We start from the raw sequence: 15022 nt of genomic DNA on the forward strand, positions 1-15022 counted from the left end.
AGATGCAGCTGTTGGTGTAGAGGGAGAATAGTAGAGGAGAGAGCACACAGCCTTGCGGGGCTCTAGTGCTGATGGTCCGGGGCTCCGAGACAAGCTTGTCCAGCCGCACATGCTGCTTCCTGTCAGGAAGTCAGTGATCCACCTGCAGGTGGGCTCAGGCACGCTCAGCTGGGATAGCTTGTCCTGGAGGAGAGCTGGGGCGATGCAGTTGAATGCGGAGCTGAAGTCCACAAACAGGATCCTGGTGTAGGTGCCGGGGGAGTCTAGGTGCTAGAGGATGAAGTGGAGTCCCATGTTGACTGCGTCGTCTACAGACCTGTTGGCTCTGTAGGCAAACTGCAGTGGGTCAAGGTGGGGGTTGGTGATGGCCTTGAGGTGGGTGAGCATGAGGCACTCAAAAGGTCTTCATTACCACAGAGGTCAGGGCGACTGGTCTGTAGTCTGTAGTTAAGGCCTGTGATCCTCTGCTTTTTGGGAATGTTGGGTGGATGTTTTGCAGCAGACAGGTACCATGTATTCGACCAATGAGGTGTTAAAGATGTCCGTAAACACTGGAGACAGCTGGTCTGCACAGTGTGGGGGGGGAGACAGCGTCTGGTCCAGCTGCCTTGCGGGGGTTCTGACTCTTTAACAGTTTGTTGACGTCTCTCTCCTGGATGGAGACCCTGGATCCTCACCAATTTGCCTACAGGCAAAACAGATCCACTGACGACGCCATCGCCACCGCACTCCACTCCGCCCTCACCCACCTGGAGAAGAGGAACACCTACGTGAGGATGCTGTTCGTTGACTACAGTTCAGCATTCAACACTATTGTCCCCTCCAGGCTCGACACCAAGCTGAGAAACCTAGGCCTCAACCCCGGCCTATGCGACTGGATACTGGAATTCCTGTCGGACCGACGACAGGTGGTGAGAATGGGCTCGAAGACACCTCCCTGACCCTCAACACAGGAGCCCCCCCCAGGGCTGTGTCCTGAGTCCCCTCCTCTACTCCCTGTACACCCACGACTGCATGGCCACTCATGGCTCCAACTCTGTGATCAAATTCGCTGATGACACCACAGTGATTGGCCTGATCACAGACGGCGATGAGACGGCCTACAGGAGAGAGGTCGACCGCCTGGCCCAGTACAGCCAGGAGAACAACCTCTCTCTCAACACCGACAAGACCAAGGAGCTGGTGGTGGACTTCAGGAAGAAAGGCCGGGAACAGGACCCTATCACCATCAACGGGTCCGCAGTAGAGAGGGTCAACAGCTTTAAGTTCCTTGGCGTCCATATCTCCGACGACCTCACCTGGGATGAGCACACCAATCAGGTGGTGAAAAAGGCACAGCAGCGCCTCTGAGGAAGGTTGGCATGAAGCCCAAGATCCTGCGGGCCTTCTACAGAGGCACTACCGAGAGCATCCTGACGGGTTGCATCACTGCCAGGCACGGCAACTGCACCGCCCTCAACCGCAAGGCGCTGCAGAAGGTGGTGCGGACAGCTGAGCGCATCAGTGGATGTGAGTTTCCCTCCATCCAGGACATATACAACAAACGATGTGTCAGCAAAGCCCGGAGGATCATCAGAGACCACAGCCACCGCAACCACAGCCTGTTTGAACTGCTGCCGTCCAAAAGACGGAGCCTCCTCCGGAGCCTCAGGGCTAAAACTCAGAGGCTCACCAACAGCTACTTCCCCCAGGCCATCAGGCTCATGAACAAGCCTACTCCAGACTCATGACTTTACCCCCAGCACACCCACAGCATGGACTTTACTAGCACACAGTCACTTTAAACAAACACCTCTTACACCAAGGGCACAGTGCAATAATAATGACATTCCACTGACCCACTTACTTTTACTATTTATACTGCAATTGTGTCATGTCTATTGTCTTATGTGTTTCCAATAATCGTCACTGTCCAACTGTCTCACTTATCTTGTCACTTATTGTCTTGTCCTCATTTCATTGCACTACTGCGTATTGTATTATTTGTATTTTGTATACTGCATTGTCATGGAACCGAGCCAAATAACACTGTATGAGACGTAACAATAAACTTGAAACTACAGTAGTATCTCCATTTGGTGGGTTTAGGTTAGTAGCAGTTTTGTGTGTGTCTGAATAAATGACTAACCCAAACCCTTGACAAACACATCAGAGCTACTCTGCTCCAGGTCGGACCTGCTGCCCTCTAGCTACTGGGGGCGGGGGGGGGGGGGTCTGGGAGGGGGGCCAGGTCCTGTCTGTGTTGTCGTAGGGGAGTGGCAGAAGACCGTCTCAGTGTTATTCCTTTATCATCCCCAGAGCAGGAGGAGGAAAAGAAAGAGAGAGAGAAAAAAAACACCTTTGTTTATTTTGTTCAAGAAGATTCTGTCTTTTTGGGTCAAGCCTTGCTCCAGCCCCTCAGCCCTGATCCGCTCTGCTCCAGTCCAACCTATGGCTCTGCCTGTCTGACCGTCAGAACAAGGAAATGAGGAAGAAGAGGAGAGCTCACCTTGAAAATGGAAAGTCTTCTGGTCCACAGTGATGGTGAATGTGCTGTCGTCCTCGTCATCGATGCCGATCACAGCTCCCTAGGAGAGAAGACACACAGAGACACGTCTCTCTCTCTTCCTCATCTCTCTCTCTCTTCTCTACTCTCTCTCTCCCTCCTCCTTGTCTCTCTCTCCTCCTCTCTCTCCTCCTCCTTCTCTCTCACGCTCTCTCCTTCTCTTTCCTCCATCTCTCGTTCTCTCCTCATCTCTCTCTCCTCCTTCTCGCTCTCTCCTCCTTCTCTCTCTCCTCCTCCTTCTCTCTCTCTCCTCCTTCTCTCTCTTCTCCTCCTGCTTTCCCCTCATTCTCTCTCTCTCCTCCTCTCTCTCTCTCTCTCCTTATCTCCCTCACTCCTCCTTCTCTCTCTCTCCTCATCTCTTTCTCCACCATCTCTCATTCTCTCATCTCTCTCTCCTCCATTTCTCTCTCTCCTCCTTCTCACTCTCTCTCTCCTCATCTCTCTCCTCTTTCTCCTCATTCTCTCCTCCTTCTCTCCTTCTCTTTCCTCATCTCTCTCTCTCTCCTCATCTCTCTCCTCCTCCTTCTCTCCCTCTCTCCTCATTTCTCTCTCTCCATCTCTCTCACTCCTCCTTCTCTCTCCTCCTCCTTCTTCTCTCTCTCCCTCCTCCTCGCTCTCTCCTCCTTCTCTCTCTTTCCTCCATCTCTCGTTCTCTCCTCGTTCTCTCTCTCTCCTCCATTTCTCTCTCTCTCCTCCATCTCTCGTTCTCTCCTCGTTCTCTCTCTCTCCTCCATTTCTCTCTCTCCTCCTTCTCACTCTCTCTCCCCTCCTCTCTCTCCTCCTCCTTCTCTCCTCATCTCTCTCTCCAGAGTTTGCGAATTAGTGGTTATTTGCTTGTTTATTTCAAGTATTCTCGCTAAAAACAGTTTAGCGTACATTTCGTACAGCCGACGAGAACTTTTGGACATCGGTTCCGGCATTCCAGACATCTTTATCAACGTAATACCTGTGATTGCCAAAACAGCAGGACCAGCTAACTCCGCTACACCGACCGGAAGCAACCCCAGACCGGCTCGGAAACGTAAACACAGGCGTAGTAGCCGAGGTGGGCTGAGAGCGAGGCTCAAGCTAACTCCACATCGACTCTCACTACCAAGCCTTTTCCTCGCCAATGTTCGTTCCCTGGCGAACAAGATGGATGAACTGCGGCTGTGGATCACCACACACAAATGGATTATGGACTGTAATATCATGGTTTTCACGGAAACCTGGCTCAACAGCGAGGTACCCGACAACGCTATCAAGCTAGCAGGGCGCTACGTCCTCCGAGCAGACAGAACAGCGGGTGACTCCGGTAAGACCAGAGGTGGAGGTTTGTGCATTTATGTGAACAAGACGTGGTGCACGGACACTACCATCACCGAGAGTCACTGCTCAGCTAACCTAGAGTTTCTCATGGTTAAGTGTAGACCTTTCTATCTGCCCAGAGAGTTCACATCCACTGTTATCACAGCAGCCTATATCCCCCCGGATGCTAATGCTAAGATTGCCATGAAAGAACTGCATACTGCCATTAGCAAACAGCAGACTCTGCATCCCGAGGTAGCCTTCATTGTCGCGGGTGACTTCAACCACTCCAATTTAAAGACTGTACTGCCCAAATTCCACCAAAATGTCTCATGCCCCACCAGAGGAGACAGGACATTGGACCAAGTATATACTAGCATGGCTGATGCTTACAAAGCCGTTCCCCTGCCCCACCTAGGTCAATCTGATCACCTCTCATTGTTCCTACTGCCCAAGTACTCAGCACTCATCAAACGGGTGAAACCTACAGTGAGGACAGTCAAGGTCTGGCCAGAGGGAGCTGACTTGAAAACACTGACTGGGGTGTGTTTGCCACACAGGCCACCCATGACTCCCACACGGACATTGACTCATATGCCTCCTCTGTTCTGGACTACATCAATTCCAACATCAACAGTGTCACCACACTCAAACAGATTACCACTTTCCCTAATCAGAAGCCATGGATGAACAGTGAGGTCCGACTCCTGCTGAAGGCACGCGGCATTGCCTTCAGATCAGGTGATGCTCAGGCCTATAGCTCATCCAGGGCTAACCTGCAGAGGGGCATCAAAAAGGCCAAGCACAACCACAAGCTAAGGATCGAGGATCACTTCAAAAACAACTCTGACCCCCGATGCATGTGGCAAGGCATCCAGGCCATCACAGACTACAAACCCACTAACACCTCCCCCCCCTCCATCGACGCCTCCTTGCCTGATGAGCTGAACCACTTCTATGGCCGCTTTGACAGGGACAACAAGGAGGTGGCCATCAAGGCTGTGCTCCCTGCAGATCACCAGCCCCTCACTCTCTCTCCCACCGACGTGTGTGCGGCACTGAGCAGGACTAATGCACACAAGGCTGCTGGTCCTGATGGCATCCCCGGACGCGTCCTCAGGGCCTGTGCTGTGCAGCTGACTGAGGTTTGGACTGACATATTCAACCTGTCCCTAGCCCAAGCAGCTGTCCCCGCGTGCTTCAAAACAACCTCCATCGTGCCGGTGCCAAAACACTCCACTGCAACGAACCTTAATGACTTCCGCCCAGTTGCACTCACGGCCATCATCATGAAGTGCTTCGAGAGGCTGGTCCTAGCTCAACTCAAGACCTGTTTACCACCCACACTGGACCCCTTCCAATTCGCCTACCGTCAGAACAGGAGTACAGAGGATGCCATCTCAACGGCACTTCACTCCGCCCTGTCCCACCTTGATAATAGCAACACCTATGTGAGAATGCTGTTCATTGACTTCAGTTCAGCTTTCAACACCATCATTCCCTCCGAACTGATCACCAAACTCAGTGAACTGGGCATCAATTCCTCCCTCTGCAACTGGATTCTGGACTTCCTAACCAACAGGCCGCTGCTTATACTGTTCATACTGCATTCTATTTAGTCTGCTTATAATGTTACTGCTAATACATGTACTGCACTACTTATACTGCTCATATACTGCATTACCTGTATACAGTGGGGGAAATAATTATTTGATCCCCTGCTGATTTTGTTAGTTTGCCCGATTACAAAGAAATGAGCGGTCTATAATTTTTATGGTACTTTTATTTTAACAAATAGAGACAGAATATCAACAAAGAAGTCCAGAAAAAACACATTATATGAAGTTATAAATTGATTTGCATTTGATCGAAGGAAATAAGTATTTGATCCCCTACAAACCAGCAAGAATTCTGGCTCATACAGACCGGTTATATGCCCATGAGGCACACAGATTACTCCTGTCACTTTAAGAAAGTACTCCTAATCTCTGATTGTTATGGGTATAAAAGACACCTGTCAATAGAATCAATCTCTTCCATTCCAACCTCTCCACCACCATGGGCAAGACCAAAGAACATTCAAAGGACATCAGGGTAAGAGTTGTAGACCTGCACAAGGCTGGAATGGGCTACAAGACCATCAGCAAGAAGCTTGGTGAGAAGGAGACAACTGTTGGTGCAATTATTAGAAAATGGAAGAAATACAAAATAACCATCAATCGCCCTCGGCCTGGAGCTCCATGCAAGATCTCGCCTCGTGGGGTAAGGATGATCATGAGAAGGGTGAGGGATCATCCCAGAACTACACGGGAGGAGCTTGGTAATGATCTCAAGGCAGCTGGGACCACAGTCACCAAGAAAACCATTGGTAACACACTACACCGTAACGGATTGAAATCCTGCAGTGCCCGCAAGGTCCCCCTGCTCAAGAAGGCACATGTACAGGCCCATCTGAAGTTTGCCAATGAACACTTAAATGATTCAGAGAAGGCTTGGGAGAAGGTGATGTGGTCAGATGAGACCAAAATTGAACTCTTTGGCATAAATTCGACTCTTCGTGTTTGGAGGGAGAGAAATGCTGAACGCTACAATCCCAAGAACACCATCCCCACCGTCAAACACAGAGGTGGAAACATTATGCTTTGGGGTTGTTTCTCTGCTAAGGGTACAGGACGACTTCACTGCATTGAGGGGCCAATGGACGGGGCCATGTACCGTAAGATCTTGGACGAGAACCTCCTTCCCTCAGCCAGAGCACTGAGGATGGGTCGTGGATGGGTCTTCCAGCATGACAATGACCCAAAACATACGGCCAAGGCAACAAAGGAGTGGCTCAAGAAGAAGCACACTAAGGTCATGGAGTGGCCTAGCTAGTCTCCAGACCTTAATCCTATAGAAAATTTGTGGAGGGAGCTGAAGCTTCGAGTTGCCAAGCAAAAGCCTTGAAACCTTCAGGATTTGGAGAGGATCTGTAAAGAGGAGTGGACCAAAATCCCTCCTGAGATGTGTGCAAACCTGGTGACCAACTACAAGAAACGTCTGACTTCTGTGCTTGCCAACAAGGGTTTCTCCACCAAGTACTAAGTCATGTTTTGCTTGGGGATCAAATACTTATTTCCTTCGATCAAATGCAAATTAATTTATAACTTTATATAATATGTTTTTCTGGACTTTTTATTTTTTTGATATTCTGTGTCTATTTGTTAAAATAAAAGTACCATAAAAATTATAGACCGCTCATTTCTTTGTAATCGGGCAAACTAACAAAATCAGCAGGGGATCAAATAATTATTTCCCCCACTGTATATTGTTCACACTGCACTTTTCTGCTTTTTTGCACTTCTGGTTAGACGCTCACTGCATTTCGTTGTCTCTGTACTTGTACTCTGCACAATGACAACAAAGTTGAATCTTATCTAATCTCTCTCTCTCCTTCTTCTCTGCTCATCTCTCCCTCCTCCTTCTCTCTCCCCTCCTTATCTCTCTTCCTTCTCTCTCTCTCTTTTCTCTCCTCTTTCTCTCTCCTCCTTCATCTCTCTCCTACTTCTCTCTACCTCTCTCTCTGTCCTCATCTCTCTCTCTCTCCTCCTTCCTTTTCTTCCTTCTCTCTCCTCTCCCTCTTCCTTCTCTCTCTCCCATCTCTCTCTCTCCCCCTCCTTTCTCTCTCTCCAACTTCTCTCTCCTTCTCTCCCCTCCTTCTCTCTCTCCCCTTCTCTTTCCTCATCTCTCTCTCCTCCTCTCTCTCCTCATTCTCTCTCCTCCTTGCCTCATTTCTCTCTCCTCCTCCTTCTCTCCTCTCTCTCTCCTCCTCCTCCTCTCTCTCTCCTCCTTCTCACTTCCTCTCTCTCACTCCTCCTTCTCCTCTGTCCTCCTCCTCTCCCTCATCCTTCTCTCCCTTCTCTCTCATCATCTCTCTCTCCCCTCCTTCTCTCCTCCTCTCTCTCACTCCGTCCCTCCTCATCTCTCTCTCATCCTTCTCTCTCTCTTCCTCTCTCCTCCTTCTCTCCTCCTTCTCTTTCTCCTCATCTTTCTCTCTCTCCTCCTCGCTCTCTCTCTCCTCCTTCTCTCATCTCTCTTCTCCTCTCTCTCACCTCCTTCTCTTTCTCTCCTCCTCGCTCTCTCTCCCGGGGACCAGCAGGAGAGAGAGACAGAGAGAAAAACGCGGACACAGAGAAAAACAACAGAGTGACTCAGTCACACACCTGCCTGCCTGACGCAAACAAACACATACTCTACACCATATATGTCAAACTCGAGGGCAAGTTGAATTATCTTTGGCCCGCGGGATAATATCTAATTACTATTAGAGCTGGCCCGCCGGTATATTGCACGCACCACTAATACTACAAATCCCACAATGCACTGCCAGTGCGTTGCTCTCGCTTGCCGGGCAGTGCGTTGCCTGGCAAGCGCGAGCCCTTACCCCACTCCCTCATCAGCATCGTTATGGCGCTAGTCACCTGTGGTTAACTTTAAGCTATCCCTCTCCCCAAAAATGGCTAAACGAAAGGTGGACTTTGAAAACAGGGGTTTTCAAGGCAGGTGGGAGGCAGAGTATATGTTCGCGGAAAAAGGGCAAACCTGTTTGTCTTGTGTGCGGAGACGGTGTGGCTGTAATCAAAGAATATAACGTAAGACGACACTATGAAACGAAACACCACGACAGGTACAAGCATCTGGACAAGAAACAGAGGCTCCAGAAGGTAGAAGAGTTAAAAAGAAGTCTGGTGTCACAGCAGGCTATGTTCACAAAAGCCAAATCACAAAGTGAGGCTGCTGTAAAGGCTAGTTTTATTGTGGCAGCAGAGGTCGCTAAATCAGCCCGGCCCTTTACCAAGGGAGAATTTGTTAAAAACTGCATGATGAAAGTTTGCGTGTGCCCAGATAAAAGGCAAGCATTTTCAAATGTGAGCCTGAGCAGAAACACCGTTGCTGACCGTGTACGTGAGCTTGCCACCAATCTACAACAACAGCTGGTGGGAAAGGGAAGATATTTCATCGCATACTCCCTCGCTGTGGATGAGAGCAGCGACACTTCTGATACTGCCCAACTGTCAATTTTCATCCGTGGAGTGGACTCAAGTTTGTGCGTAACAGAGGAACTTTTGGGATTAAGATCAATGCATGGCACAACTACGGGAAAAGATCTCTTTGAAGAGGTATCCAGATGTGTAAATATAATGAGGCTGCCTTGGGATAAACTTGTGGGACTGACGACAGATGGAGCGGATTGGTGGGCAGGATCCGGGAGAAGATAACGGCGCAGGTGAGCTGACAGCTTATCACTGCATCATACACCAGGAATCGTTGTGTGGCAAAGCCTTGAAAATGGAACATGTAATGAGCACCATAACACGAGCAGTTAACTTCATAAGAGCCAAAGGTTTAAATCACCGTGAGTTCAAGTCGTTTCTGGAGGATTCAGAATATGATGACTTGCCCTATCACACAGAGGTGCGATGGCTAAGCCAAGGAAAAGTGCTGAAAAGATGTTTCGAGTTGCGTGAGGAGATCTGTCAGTTCATGGAAAGCAAAGGGAAAGACACAACAGAGCTCCGGGATAAAAAGTTGCTGTGTGAAGTGGTGTTTCTGTGTGACATCACGAGCCATCTCAATGCGCTCAACCTGCAGCTTCAGGGGCGGGGCCGTGTGATCACAGACATGTACGCTGCAGTGAGGGCTTTTAAAACCAAGCTGCGCCTGTGGGAGACGCAGATGCTGCAAGAAAACTTGAGCCATTTTCCGTGCTGCCAAACTATGAAAGAGCAGGTCTCTACCGCTGTGTTCCCACGTGTACAGTTTGCTGAAAAACTCAGCATACTTGGTGCCGACTTCACACGGCGATTTGCCGACTTTGAAGCCCAAAAAAGCAGGTTTGAACTGCTCAGTAATCCATTTGCAGCTGACGTGGAAAGCGCACCAACCAACATACAAATGGAGCTGATTGAACTCCAATGTAGTGACACACTCAAGGCAAAGTATGACTCGGTGGGTGCTGCACAGTTTCCACGTTTCATCCCCGACACAATGCCCCAGCTGCGTACCCAAGCTGCTCAAATGCTCTCTATGTTTGGCAGCACATACCTGTGTGAACAACTGTTCTCTTTGATGAAGACAAACAAAACATCACACAGGAGTCATCTTTCTGATGAACACCTTCACTCAATCCTGAGGATTTCCTCAGCTCAGAGCCTGACCCCAAACATTGATGAACTTGCATCCAAGATGAGATGCCAAGTATCTGGCTTAGACTAGTGTGAATCACAGAGCAGCAAACTGAGCTTTAATATGTTTCCTTTTTGCACTTTTTTCTTGCTACCACATGGCATGTTTGGTTTTTCTTTGAAGGAAATTATTTTTTTGGCTGTTGTTGGCCTGTGGAAAAATGTTTTCATTAGAAATTAAAGCTGCAGATAGAGCCATAAGAAATGAATGCAACTGATTTTTCATTTATTTAATGTTTAATGTTGTTTTTATAGGCAATAACTTAAGCTTTGTTAGTTCCAGGTTCAATATGTGCAATAAGTTCATTTCAATAAGTTTTGCAATAAACATTGAACCAGTCCGGCCCTCGATTTTTTAATTTTGGCCCACTGTGTATTTGAGTTTGACACCCCTGCTCTACACCATCAATAACCTTAAATCGTAACATTATAGTGAACATGATTTCATTGGGGGGGTCCCTGATGATCTTCCCAGCCTTCTTCTTGCACCTCCCGGAGTAGATGTCCTGCACAGGGACTGGGGGGGGGGGGACTGCTGGGGGGGGGGGACTGTTGGAAAGAAAGGGGGAGACGAGGGGGACGGAAGGACGGACGGACAGACAGCAGGGAGATGTGTGGACCATGTGGGGGTGGTGGCTGGGGGGAGACAGATTGAGTTGGAAAGAGAGGGGGAGAGGGGGACAGATGGAAAGAGAGGGGGAGACAGGTGAGGGGGACGGAAGGACAGACTGACAGACACAGGGAAATGTGTGGCTCATAATGGGGTGGGGGGGACACGGAAGGGAGATGTGTGGACCATTGCTGTGGACCAACATCTAGACCAACTCCAGCTCCTTACCCTGAGACGCACACAGCCTCTTCTTGAGCCTCGCATCATCTTGTCCTTCGACTGGAAATGAACGAGAGAACAAATTAGGTTTGAAAAAGTCAGCAGAGGTAAGAAACGCGGGTAGCATTTGTGTTATAACCTCGTCAAGACAAGTAGCTAAAACAAAGCCCATCCGTGTTAACAAGAATAACATAAAAACACATAGAACATCCCCATTACAAATGATCAAGCATATTCCTCCTCAGTCTCCTCATAAAGAGCTTCTTTCCCATAGCTAATGTGAGGGACAGGGTCTCCAACATGGGAGACACAAGTGTCTACCATTAGGTCAAGACGACATCCTCAAGGTCCGAGGTCCGATTCCAAATCATCTCCGCTACACAAAGATGACATGAAATAGGCTATGTTATTGACTGCACTCCTCAAGACAAACTCCACAATGACAAGTCGATCATTCTCTTCTGCATTAATACGCATAATCTGAAAGTTCAGGCCAGGGTACTGACTGAGAATATATTAGATTTTAAGTAAATGTGTATCAAATTTAAGACATGTCCAAAAATCCCTATTTCACAGTCTTACTTCTCTTCAGTGGTCAGACAAGTAGGCAGAAGAGACAGTTCTTTCATAACTGAAAAAAAAGGAACGCTCTCGTGATGAGGTAGCCCTGCTTGAGACAAACTCAAGTGTCGTCCTCAGACCTTCAGGATGTTCTTTTGGTCTTATGGTAGATGCTTGTGTCTTCCACATGGGTTCAAACCCCGCCTGTCACACAAGTACCACAGCCATAGATATAGCCTACATACAGAGTTTCCCAAACTCGATAGACCTATAGATCTGGCTAGTTACTGATGAGTTGTCATAAACCACTGTTCCCCTCAATGAGATGATATCATAAATGTGAGATCAAATGCTTTAATCTGATCTGGTCAGTCAAGGCTACATGACAAACACTGCATCAGAGATTGATGTGACAGTATCTCCTGGAGTTCCTAATAATAACAGTGTGAGTTGCTATATCTGACTATGGGATGGTTGGCATTGGCAACAACTTCAGCACTAAGATTTCACGTGATATCTAAAGATGTTGGTGTGCGAACTGGTTACCAGGGGCTTAAACCACGAGGGAGCAAACAAGCTTAATCTATTGACGTGTTGCCAATAAGTAGCTTGGAATGTTAACCGCAGGTAGCGGTTAACATTCCAAGCTACTTATTGGCAACACGTCAATACATTAAGCTTGTTTGCTGCAGATAACTACTCAACTAGCTTAGCTGGCTAACCTTGTCACCTCCCGTTGCTGTCATGCTATGATTGACAACTCCAGCTACGTTGCTTTTGCTGTCTAGAGTGATCAAGCCCAGTATTGATTTCATATTGACATGAAAGGGTGTGTCAAACATTAAATGTCTTGCAACACTGGTGAAAAGCAACGAGCCCACAACAGTAACTTAGCCAGAGCTAGCCTAGCATTGCTGCAACATTACTCTGGATACAAGGAAGTAGTGGGAATATTGCCATTTAATTTGCTAGCTGGTCCTACAGTAGGGCTATGATAGGTCAGAGAGTCTGTCACTGATGGCCCCCGCCCACTTTAGCCAGCTGAGATTCCCAACTCCCGACACACAGGCCCCTGTCTCTGCTTGGTTCTGACAACTGGTGGCAACTAACATCACTGCTACCCGTGCTTATCAGGTAATTACTGACTAAAAACAACAAAATACGCACCGTGAAGTATGAAAGTAAGCCGGCATTGTAGTCCAAGACAAACCAGCGGTACTGCCAGCCTTTCATGACGTTAGTCCACTTGCTGAGCGGCCCTTCCATAATCGACGCCATCTTTACACTTGGCCACAGAGTCCAAGGGGAGGAGTCGGTATGGGGAAAACCAAGCGTCACTGGATGTCAAAACTTCTGATGCCGATGACCCAATGATGTATGATGGCCCTGATCAATATCAAAAGATATGGGTTTGGGTTAGCTATATAGCAATAGAAAGTGTGTTGATCTAAAGAGTGAATACGTTCATCTTCATAGCTGTTGTGTGTTTGGGGCCTTATAATCAAAGACTGCATGCAATCAGAGATCCAAATGCCATTTCTCCCCAGGTTAATTATGCTCCCATAACTCTGCACTGACGACACTGCATTCCAGAGACGCAATGTTTGAATACATCCTTGCTCCTTCACTCAAAATACACTTCTGAACACAAGGTAATACAATGTTTGTCTTTGATCCAATGTGTCAATGTTTTTGTTGTTGTTTTTTTTAAATTATCACACTTTCAATACATGTCTTGAGAGCAGGGGTTGTGGTAGTGGGTAGGGTTGCTACGCACACATGCTGCCAAAGAATTAGGACCATTGAGTTCTTTTATAGTTATTTATTTTACATCAAGTTGAACACTGATAGGGAGAACTTCACATTTATATACTATTGTATGTGAGCTTTCAATTAAAAACACACAAAATATATATTTTCTGACAATAAACAAAAAGTTAATATGTTAACCTCATCCTCAGCCATTTTCATCCCTGTTAAATTCACATATTCAAAATTGCATTGCACTCGTTTATCTGGGAAGTGACCTTTGGTATATCACGTGTTACAGACAAGGTTCTCAGCACCGTTCTGATCAAACAGAAGGGAGCCTCAGGGTCCAAAAACATTAACAAAAATAGAATCAGTCAAAATACATAAAGAGAACACAAAGATTCATCATAACAAAATGAAAAATCAGGGTAGAAATTAATGATGAGCACTTGAACCTAAATTAAAAAATAAATTTATGGATTCTAAAAAAAAATCTTGAGTTTCCCCACTGGAGAGCACCAAGTCATTCCTCAGCATGAACTGATTAGCCTTATTGGTGTGAGCGTATTCCAACAACAATGAATCTTGTCTGCAGGATCAGTCAAATAAGAGACGGTCTCAAAGCCACAGAGAGAGAGAGTCTGGACTAAGCCCTAAGCGAAAATTACCAGTATGACTGGAGCTGACTGAGAATTAATCAGAATATAAAAAGATGAACTGAGAATAAGGAAGTCAAGGTGACAGGCAGTATGGACGAAAGGCCTAATGAGACACGGTGCTGTCACAGAAGAGGCTAGTATTCATAAGAATGTCACAGGCAGCCAGAGGAGAGGATTAATAGTTCAGTTCCTTCAGGAACAAAGCAGCAGCTTGGGGAGGCTGGTGGAGGTAGAAATCGGAGGATGGGCTCATTGTAATGCATGGAATGGAATGAGGAATGATAGAAAATCTCCATTGAAGATGCAATTCAGTCTACGATAAGCTTTATTAATCTGTGTCCAGGGAGACCAGGCCATTGTGTGTTAACGACATGGCAGGATGTGTCCAGTATAGACCAGCCTCTCTGGGGGCATTTGGGAAGAGAGCAGGAAACTGATCTGGGAAAATCTGTGTAGACACTACATCAGTCATGTGACCTGAGCAACATGACCTCACAAGTCACGGTGAAGCCTTCTAGAGCACACAGAACAAACGCTTCAACATTCCGTTTGGAGAGTTGCCGATAAGAATGACTGATATTGGGGTTGAAAAGTATGACCAAAACAGATCAAAGCCTCATCTTCTCTTGGGAAGATAGCCACTCATGCAGATGGACATTCCAACATGTTCATAACTGGAGAAAAACAATACATTTATTAATTAGATCATAGGTGATGGGGCCTCAGTCCTGCAGTTAGTTACACTCTTCCTGTTTCCTTTCCATAGTCAAACACTTCTTCCTGGATATGAAATAAAGCAAAAAAAATTTTTTCTCAAAATATGTTTGCTTTCAATAAAAAAAGCAGGAGTTGTGTTTTTGCAGTTTTTTTTCATACATTTCTAGAATCTAGGCACTGACAGACAGGGCCATAGGGAGTCAGATCGAAAGGACATGTCTCTGGTGACAAGACCTTCTGTGTCTTGTCACCAGGTCCTCCACACCACTCTCTCTCACCTTGATAGGCAGAAGGGGGGCTATGTGAGAATGCTGTTTATAGACTACAGCTCAGCGTTCAATACCATAGTCCCCACCAGACTGGCTGATAAGATGATTGGTCTAGGACTGAACATTCCCCTGTGTGCCTGGATCCTGGACTTTCTGACGGCCAGGCCACAGGTGGTCAG

General features: G+C 47.3%; 1 protein-coding gene across 2 annotated transcripts in view; it reads right to left on the minus strand.

Moving 5' to 3' along the window:
- Positions 1 to 12733, minus strand: part of LOC310824224 (oxysterol-binding protein-related protein 9-like) — a 76535-nt gene extending 63802 nt beyond the window's left edge. The window contains exons 1-3 of one of the 2 annotated variants that reach the window (XM_083697053.1): positions 12614 to 12733; positions 10895 to 10945; positions 2489 to 2567 (exon numbers count right to left, since the gene is read on the minus strand). In XM_083697053.1, the coding sequence (XP_083553179.1) occupies positions 2489 to 2567; positions 10895 to 10945; positions 12614 to 12724 (241 nt within the window). In that variant the 5' untranslated portion in view covers positions 12725 to 12733. The remainder of the gene's footprint in view (positions 1 to 2488; positions 2568 to 10894; positions 10946 to 12613) is intronic. The other variant, XM_083697051.1, reaches the window with a different exon arrangement.
- Between the last annotated feature and the right edge of the window lie 2289 nt (positions 12734 to 15022).

The sequence above is a fragment of the Argentina silus genome (genome assembly GCF_951799395.1).
Source record: "Argentina silus genome assembly, chromosome: Y".
Taxonomy (NCBI): Eukaryota; Metazoa; Chordata; class Actinopteri; order Argentiniformes; family Argentinidae; genus Argentina; species Argentina silus.